This window comes from Bombina bombina, chromosome 1, assembly GCF_027579735.1.
Source record: "Bombina bombina isolate aBomBom1 chromosome 1, aBomBom1.pri, whole genome shotgun sequence".
Classification (NCBI taxonomy): domain Eukaryota; kingdom Metazoa; phylum Chordata; class Amphibia; order Anura; family Bombinatoridae; genus Bombina; species Bombina bombina.
In genome coordinates, this window is record NC_069499.1 from 549,579,471 (window position 1) to 549,589,470 (window position 10,000).

The window sequence follows — 10,000 nt, forward strand, 5'->3', positions numbered from 1 at the left end:
CAGAAGATTAGGGATAATGGGAAGATTAAGGGATTACGGATAGGGGATCATGAGCATAAATTGTCCATGTACGCGGACGACGTCTTACTTTCTTTAACGGAACCACTAACTTCACTTCCAGAGGCACTGTGTGAATTTGAGGAGTATGGGCGGTTCTCAAATTTTCACTTAAACAAAAATAAATCAGAAATATTAAATATCACTCTCCCCCAGGCAGACATTTGTCAACTCTCTTCAATGTGTCCACTACGCATACAAACCCGTACTCTTAAATATTTAGGTATTAACCTTACCCCTACACCAGACACACTACACGAGGCCAATTACTCAAACTTACTTACCGAAATCACAGGGGATCTTTCCTCCTGGAGAAACAAACCGGTCTCCTGGCTCGGAAGAGTTGGCATTGTGAAAATGAACATTTTACCTAGGATACTGTATTACCTTCAGACTCTCCCGATCCCACTACCTACACACTTTCTACACAGATTCCAAGGGATAATAGAGGAGTTTATTTGGAAAGGAGTTAAACCAAGAATTGCAAGGAGAACTCTTTACTTACCAAAAGAGAAAGGGGGACTGGGAATCCCTAACCTAATCGCATACAGGAAAGCTATCAATCTCCAGCATCAAGTTGAATGGTGCCATAATTCTATAGATAAAACTTGGGTCCAAATATGCAAAACAATTCTAGGAGTACAGAATCTAGGTACACTGGGATGGACCTCCGCCAAATTCAGGCCCAAAATGCTGGAGAATTTCCCCCTTCTTAAAGAATTTTATACACAGTGGGATAGAACCCTGGTGGACTACCCACACATTACCTCAAATCCCTCACCACTTACACCATTTATAGATAATCCAGATATACCTTTCACTTGTACACAGCGGCTGCTCATAGATAAAACCCGACTTACACAAGTGGTTTTTCACCGCCTTCTGACACACAAAAGAATTAAGGATAGAGTAGACTTAGCGCACACTGGACTTAACATTCCTTGGTTTTTTTATACGCAACTCCAACACTTTCTACTGACATACAAAGGATCAGGTGATGTGACTAGACAACCGACCACCCTGGAATCCCTATGCCTGCTTCCGAACACACCGAAACATTTGATCTCTATAGCCTACCGCTTGATCCTTTCAAATAAAGAAACTCCTCTCCCTGACTATGTTAGACGCTGGAACAAGGAGCTCAGCCCCCCCCCTACTGATGGGGAATGGCATAAGATCCTAACCACTCATGTGAAGGCCTCGGTCTCAGCAAGGGTAATTGAGTCCAATTATAAATATCTGTCTAGGTGGTACCTTTCACCTGACAGAATTCAGAAAATATACAAACAAACTGATGGGAAGTGCTGGCGAGGCTGCGGAGAACGTGGCACCCTCCTTCACATTTGGTGGGAATGTGGTCCCGTTAGGCCTTATTGGCAGTCAGTTTTAGATGTGATGGAGACCACACTTAACATATCACTAACGAGATCGCCCAGCCTTCTGCTGTTCCACGACCTTCCTAAATTTAAAGATAAACCCTCTAAACACCTTTTCTTTATAATGCTCAATAGTGCTAAAGCCCTGATCCCTAGGAGGTGGAAGAAGACGGACATCCCTACATTAGAGGACTGGGCGTCTCAGGTAGATACACTTTTGCAGCTAGAAAGATTCAGATATATGAGGGATGACAAAATAGAATTGCATGAGTATATGCTGGAAAAATGGAAACCAGTGATCGCTGACTTACGACCTAACACTCAGAACGATACTCGGTGCTGAGGATCTGGCGGCCCTCGCTGGGCTTAGGGGCTTAGTTTTGGAACCTCCCTATACGGGAATACACTAGTATTACCTTTCCTCCCACACCTTCGCACCCCTTGTTTCTCCCCTTCCCCCCCCTTTTTTTTTTTTTTTTCTTCCCTCCCTTTTTCCTCTTCTCTCCTCTTTCTTTCTTCTTTTTCTCTTCTTACACTCTCGACGTGGCAGTGTGTGCTAAAGCCCACGTCGAGCTCATGTTATCTTTTAGACTTTATATAACTATTATACTGCTTTTGTTATGTATTATCAGTTTGAGTGCATACTCGTGGGATCTTGTAACCAATGGTGGACACTATTTAAAAAAAAAACAAAAACCTTTTTAAACTTTCAAACAGTATGTGTATTGTTATCTGGTTTTAAAAATCTAGACATAGATGACTATGGACTCTCCACTGTTGCATGCAAAATGCTTAATTTTTATCTTGTAACTTTTTCCTTCCGATGTATGTACTGTTATTGCTTTTTCTTAATAAAGCTTTGAAGAAAAAATAAATAAAATAAAAAAAAAAAAAATAAAAATAAACTTAAATGGATTAGATAGATCATTCCATTTTAATTAACTTTCTTATTTACTTTATTATCAATTGGGCTTAGTTCTCTTGGTAGTCCTTTGTTAAAGTGAGGGTAAACTTGCCATATCTGCAAATATTCATCTAAACAATCTCTCTTTTTAATTTTAATGTCATTCATCATTTTTTTATTCTCACTCTTTATTTGTTCCTCCATCCACCCTTTGCTAATGTGGCTTTTTTTATCTTTATGACATATTGTGTATCTAGCCAATAAAAATGCTTGCTGTATGGCACTACCAGAAAAAAAACCTAGTTGCAGGGATGCTCATGCACTCTGATTACTATAGGACTCATGGTTTCCGTGCGCGGGCATGTTGCACTGATGCGCAATCTGCACTGCTTACATCGGTGATAGCAGAGAATCAGTCCGTAAAAAACAGCAGAGTCACACTACTATTAAAGAGTACATTTATTCAACTTGTTATGGATCTTGTTTATACATCAAATTGATATAATTAATATACAAACTGCACAAAATGATCATTATATTCTGCTTCGTCTATAATTAAGTAAATAAGTATACAATTTTATATTTCAAAAATGTATTGACTTTTGTGAGACTGAAAACTATCTGCTCTAAATACTTAAAGGGACACTGAACTGAATTTTTTCTTTAGTGATTCAGATAGAGCATGCAGTTTTAAGCAACTTTCTAATTTACTCCTATTATCATATTTTCCTCATTCTCTTGGTATCTTTATTTGAAAAGTAAGAATGTAAGTTTAGATGCAAGGCCCATTTTTGGAGAAAAACCTGGGTTGTTCTTGCTGATTGGTGGATAAATTCACCCACCGATAAACAAGTGCTGTCCGGGGGCCGAACCAAAAATTGTCTGGCTCCTTAGCTTAGATGCCTTCTTTTTCAAATAAAGATAGCAAGAGAACGAAGAAAAAATGATAATAGGAGTAAATTAGAAAGTTGCTTAAAATTGCATGCTCTATCTGAACCACGAAAGAAAAAAAAATTGGGTTCAGTGTCCCTTTAAATCTTTTAAAAAAGTGTTTTGTCTGAAAATATTATTAGTCTCATTTATAACTTAATAGCTTGTTAATGCAGGGCAATAACGCTCTGTAAATGAAGGCTAAAAACTCAATGTCATCCACTGCTCGCCGCTCCAGAAGTAAACAATGAATCGTTGTTTACACTGGAGCGGCGGAAGAGCATATGCGCATCCGTATCATTTTCTGTCTCGGAGCCCGCATTTCTCTGTACATAGAGAGCGGGCAGGACTGCTCTCTATGTCACTTAATAACAGCAGCAGGAAATGCTAAAGATATGCTCTAGTCTAGAGCTCCTATCAACTTACCTATACTAGTCAACAATGTATACCAAACCAGAAAAAAGCAAATTAGTAAATGAAGTGAATTAAATAGTTGTTAAACATGAAATGCTCTTTCTAAATCATGCACGTTTAATTTTGACTTTTCTTTACCTTTTAATATATCATTTCCACTGGTTGTTGTCAACCTTGTGTAATTTGTGATATACGTTTCATCGCACCTTTTTGCAGCAACAGGAACATTTAATTCTGTCTTTCCTTACCAGATGCTGAAACCTCATTTTCTCATCAAGACGTTTCAAGCTCAACTGTAGTGCAGAATGGAAACGAAGCAGATTCTCAGCCCTTGGAGGAGACTGTAGCCCGTAAACCCCGTCGAAGGGCCAAGTGAGTCAGAAATAGGATGGTGAGCTCTGGTGCCTATACGCCACTGTTTTGATTTAAAACCGGCTTGCTTATTATTGTACAAATTCTAAAATAACTTTAAATATGAGGATTTTTATTAATTTTGGTCTTAAAGGGATATTTTAAGTAAGAGTATTTAATTTTGTGTTCGATTATGTAATTTTTGCAATTGTTTCCCCAGGAGTTAAACACATAAGTAAAGTCCTGCAGCTCAGACAGCGCAATCGCTATAAATGTAGCATTTACTCTTAAACTTGTTAAGTACTTTTTTTTTAAGTCACATTTTGGCAAGGGAGACGTGCAGGGATCACAGCTTAGTAGTGCTTGTCAGCCACAGCTGCAGACTGTTTTTTATGTGTGCAAGCTGATTAACTCCCTGCTGAACATAGTAGTGAAGATTGCAGCATGGGTTGTGCTTTCAACACAGAGAGGATAGCCTATAACATTAAAGGAGTGTTAATTGTGCAAATTGCCTTGTTTCAGGCTGCTGGGTTTATGGCCAACTCCTACCAATGCGTGTTCAGATAACAGGCAGAAAGAGAAGTAGTAGTGTATCTCCATTGTGCCTCTGCACCTCCTACAGCAGTGTTTTTCAACCAGTGTGCCATGGCACACTAGTGTGCCGTGAGAGATCCTCAGGTGTGCCGCAGCAGACTGACAACAGTGTGACATATTTTTTAAACTTTGCTTGTTTTTTACTCCCAGTGCAGGGGTAGTTTGTAGGAGGCATGGCATAACAGCACAATACATACAGTGTGTGTGTGTTTGTGTGTATGTGTGTATATATATATGCTGTATTGGGCTACAATGTGTGATTTTTTTTAACATTTTGGGATGGTGGTGTGCCACAGGATTTTTTAATGTAAAAAAGTGTGCCACGGCAAAAAAAAGGTTAAAAATCACTGTCCTACAGAATTGCACTTTTAACTAATTACTTTTACTTTACTTGTCTGATCGATACAAAACATTGAGAAAAGGGGGAGGAGATGTTGTACTTTGGTAGATTTGCTCAGTTTCCGTAAAACTAATTGTAGAGTTAGATGACACCAGCTGCACCATTGCCTTCTTGATGTTTAAGCCCTAAACGCTTGTGCACATGATTCATGTAAAATTACATTAAAGCTACACTCTGTTAAAAGTATGATGGTTTGTTTTAAGTTAAGTATTTAACTCCTTAATGACAGATGATGTGCAGGGTATATAGCACATTATTAAGCCCTTCAGGACAGGCGCTTTACACTGTACGGCTATACTTCCTCGGCTGGGCTATGCCTGCATGTAGGGCTATCCAGCAGCAGTGCAGTAACAGTTTATGTATATATACTGGTGTGTGTGTGTGTGTGTGTGTATATATATATATATATATATATATATATATATATATGCATACAGAAGAGAGAAGCGCTCTAACAGGAACGAACAACAGCTCATCAGCTAGTTCTCTGGCGATTTACCACCTGGAGCAGCCTCTTTTAGACCAGTGTGCCTTTCACATTGGAAAACTATCCTGAAGCATATCAGTCTGATCCCGCTAGTTAAGGTCAGTCCAGCCCCGAAATACCAGGCAATTCTCCTTTGAACAAGGAACATGACAACCCCAGACGATCGTTTCGGCCTATTGGGCCTCATCGGTGAGGTGCAGCCACATTCCTCTAAGCAAGCACTGGCCAAGGAGTCCATATCTGGTTGCCCCTAACACCCATAGGGAGACTTCCCTAGGGTCATAATTAATTTGCATACAGAAGAGAGAAGCGCTCTAACAGGAACAAACAACAGCTCATCAGCTAGTTCTCTGGCGATTTACCACCTGGAGCAGCCTCTTTAGACCAGTGTGCCTTTCACATTGGAAAACTATCCTGAAGCATATCAACAGTTACACCTGTGGTATATGATAGGGTCGTTTGCTGTACACAAGGCATCCACTCAATCTTTCTCTTATAAATAAACATATATGTGTAAATAATTAAATTCTAACATTTCATATTTGGAAATCTATAAGTGTGTATAAACATATATCGTGATATATTTAATAACAATTTTTTATATAGGCAATAGAAAAAATACAATTCATAAATGTGGCAATAACTAATAATCTTAAGGATCTAAACATAAATAAATAAATAAATAAATAGATAATACTAATAAGTGAGGATGGGACACAAAGTACTAGTTATGAACCATGGAAGTGATAATAAAAATATAAATGAAGATATAAACTTTGTTTCCAAAATAGTAAATGAAAATTAGATAGCTAATTATAGATCCAATCTTAACCTTGTAGCTATCTCTTATAGAAAAGGAAAAGGAAATAAAAAAATGTTTTGAAAACATATTCTCTAAGCAAGGGAACACAATAAATATTTTTTTATATATCATGTTATAAAAAAGTATATATTTAAACAAAATAATATTATTAACCCTAAGGAATAAATAAATAAAAAATAAAATATGTATGTAAAGTTAATAAATAAGAAAGAAAAGAAAAAGATCTAATTTTGAATGAGGGAATTTTACTTTTTTTCAAATACATTTTAATTTTTAATTTTAAATTCTTAGTTAGAACAGGCTAGGGGACTAATGAGTTATATTTGTTTATTTATTCATATTCATTAGTTAGGGAACAGTCAAAAACTAGTTTTTATAGTAGCTCACTTCTTTAGCCCACTTTTTTTGGACAAATCAATAAAGGGATTATGTAAGAATTAGATAACAAGATAGCATGGGGCCTATTCAACAAATAAATCAACATCCATCCTCTTGTTGATGCCCTCAGGTGCTCTTGTATGTAATTTTACAATCCAAAAGACTTCTTTTTTCCTTAGGCTTTTTTCCCTATCTCCTCCTCTGGGATGTTTTTTAATCAGGTCAATGCCTATGAATGAGAAATATCTAGAACCTATACCATGGAGTCTGAAGTGTTTAGCTACAGGTGTTCTAGGCTCTTTTTCATCCAGAGAGCGCAGATGCTCACGGATCCTATCTTTCAGTGGGCGAGTAGTTATGCCCACATATTGGCAGGAACAAAATAGGCAATTAACCAAGTAAACTACATATTGAGAATTACAATCAATCCTGTCCCTAATCTGAAATGTTTGGTTCGTCACATGTGAGGAGAAAGTGTCTGTCACAGTTATGCTTGTACACCCTTTACATGGTACATGGCCACATTTAAAGCATCCTGATTTTAGACTTAGCCAATTGGAGCCTCCTGTTACTTTTTCAGTGAATTGCTTACTAGTTATTTCTCTTATGGTAGGGGCTTTTCGTGCTATGCACTTAATTCCAGATGTTAAGATGTCTTTTAGAGCTTCATCACCTTTTAAAATGGTTAGATTATTCTTGACTATACTACAAATCTGATTATATTGTTTACTAAATTGTGTAACAAACAGGAGATTTTGACTAGTCATTACAGCCCTATTAGATCTCTTGTTCCTTTCCAGATTATTCCTTCCTTGTAGTAAGTCTTGTCTATCTAGAGTTGCTATTTGTTTTTCTGTTTGTAGTAATAAGTTTCTTTGATATCCCCTATCTGTCAGTCTATTTGTCAATTCTCTAGCCTGGGAACAATATTCTGTTAGTTCTGTACAGTTTCTCCTAAGGCGCAAATATTGGGCCTTCGGTATGCCTCTCTTAAGGTGGTCGAGATGGCAAGAATCGGCTCTCAGTATTGTATTTCTGGCCAGGGGTTTACGATAAGTACATGTGGAAATTTTATTGTCTGATACCTTTAGATTCAGGTCCAAAAAGTCAATAGTATAATTATGTGTCTGTGCTGTAAATGTCAAATTATATTCATTTTCATTCAGATATTCTGTTAATTTATCTGCATTACAACTATCCCTAGTCTCCCAGATAACAATAATGTCGTCTATAAAACGACCATAAAGTATGATATTGTTTTTATATGGAAATGAATCTGAGAAGATCATATTAAGTTCTAACCACCCCATATAGATATTGGCAAAGGCTGGGGCAAATTTTGCCCCCATCGCCGTGCCTCGTCTTTGTAGGTAATAAGTACCCTGAAAGATGAAAAAATTATGTTTCAAAAGGAACTCAGTTACCTGAACAATGAATGTTATAAATTCATGACTGTAATCTGAGTATCTATGTAGCATAAAATCAATGGCTTCTAGTCCTTTTGAATGGGGGATATTAGAATATAGAGCAGTCACGTCAATAGTAGTCCATACATAGGAATCATTCCACGTAAGATCTGTAATTTGTGTAAGCAAATGTGTACTGTCTTTAATATATCCAGGGAGAGCCACCATAATTGGTTGAAGGATGTGGTCGAGCCAACCACCCAATCTTTTGCACAAAGACCCATTGCTGGCAACAATGGGTCGTCCAGGGGGGTTCTTAAGTCCCTTATGTATTTTGGGTGCAATACGGAAGTATGGGGTGGTCGGTTCTTCCACATATAAATATTCTGTTAATTCTCTAGTCATGAAATTGTGTTCTATTGCATGGTCCAACAAATGACTAAGTTTATTTTTGAAGGAGGTGGTGGGATTGAATGTTAGTTTAGTATATAACATACAATCACTCAATTGATTCTCAACTTCACCTATGTAATCTTTTTTATTTAGAACCACCACCGCCCCTCCCTTGTCAGCCTGGACTATGACAAGGTCTTTATTTTTTTGAAGTCTAATTAGTGCTTGTCTCTGCCGTCGGGTAAGGTTGTCCCTGGGTATATTAAAGGGGTTATTCTCTGTGTTTCTAAATAAGTCAGTAAGTTCCTTTTCTACTACTCTCTGGTATATATCTAATAGGTGATGTCTAGCATGAATTGGGTAAAAGTGAGATGTGTTTTTAAATTTAAAAGATGTGCAATTGTCAACCAAAGTGTCAGGAATTCTAATAGATTCCTGCTGTAAAGAAGTTAGATTAGTGAGATCTAGCAAATCTGCATACCTAAGTCCTACAGTATCATATTTGGTAGGTACATGAGTTGTTAGAGGTAAGTGATCTATTGGATTGTCTTTGAAATGTCTTTTCAAGACAATCTTGCGAACAAATCTATTAATGTCTATAAGTGTGTTCACAAAATCAAAATGATGTGATGGTGCATATGACAAGCCTTTATTTAACAAATTAGTTTCTGTGCTAGACAAATTATAATCAGAGAGGTTGATAACCGCTACTTCTTTACATTTTTTCTGACTCTGCTGGGGTAACGGAAGGTAGACTCACGTTGATCATTAACAACTTTATCTGATGGTCTTATTGGGGTGCTAGTTTGGGCTGGTGATTTAACCAAAGTTTTTAACATTTTTCTATTAGGATTTGAATCTAAACTGGTCTTTTCTGCTACAGGGAGATCTTGTGACTGTTCTCCTTCTGATGATTGAGCACTAGTGTCTTGACCATCAGTGTCTATACTTGAAAAAGTGACATGTTTGCTTTTGTGTGACTTATTTTTGTTGCCTTTTTTATTTTTATTTTTGTTCTTATTATCCTTACTAGATGACCAATTTGATCTAGCCGGTTTATGTTGTTGCCAAGAGTATACTATATTCAATTCATAATCTTTAACATCTCTCTGGTATTTTTGTACCTTTCTTTCAGATAGAACTGTGTCAAGATTATCAATTGTCTCAATTAGTTGTTTTGTATAGTCAATATATTTCTGAGTGGATTCAAAGGGTTTAAGTGTCTCAATAACATTGTTAATTTCAACTAAGATCTGTTCCCTTTCTACTTTTTTGTGGTTTAATAACTGTTTCATCAATATTATAGAGCAGTTGGTTAAATTCTCATTCCATTCTTCCATAAATATTGGATTACTGAGCGCAAAGGAGGGGTATTTTTTCATTCTTAATCCCCTAGGTATTTTGCGTTCAGATATATAGAGTTCTAAGAACTCTATATCCCACCACAAATTAGTCTCCTTAAACCTCAATAGTTCTAATTTAGAAAA

The 10,000-nt window shown here is 36.9% G+C and overlaps 1 protein-coding gene across 1 annotated transcript in view; it reads left to right on the forward strand.

Moving 5' to 3' along the window:
* TMEM237 (transmembrane protein 237) overlaps positions 1 to 10,000 on the forward strand; it is a 122,208-nt gene that overhangs the window by 14,099 nt on the left and 98,109 nt on the right. The window contains exon 4 of the mRNA XM_053713287.1: positions 3,933 to 4,053. Coding sequence (XP_053569262.1) covers positions 3,933 to 4,053 — 121 coding nt within the window. The remainder of the gene's footprint in view (positions 1 to 3,932; positions 4,054 to 10,000) is intronic.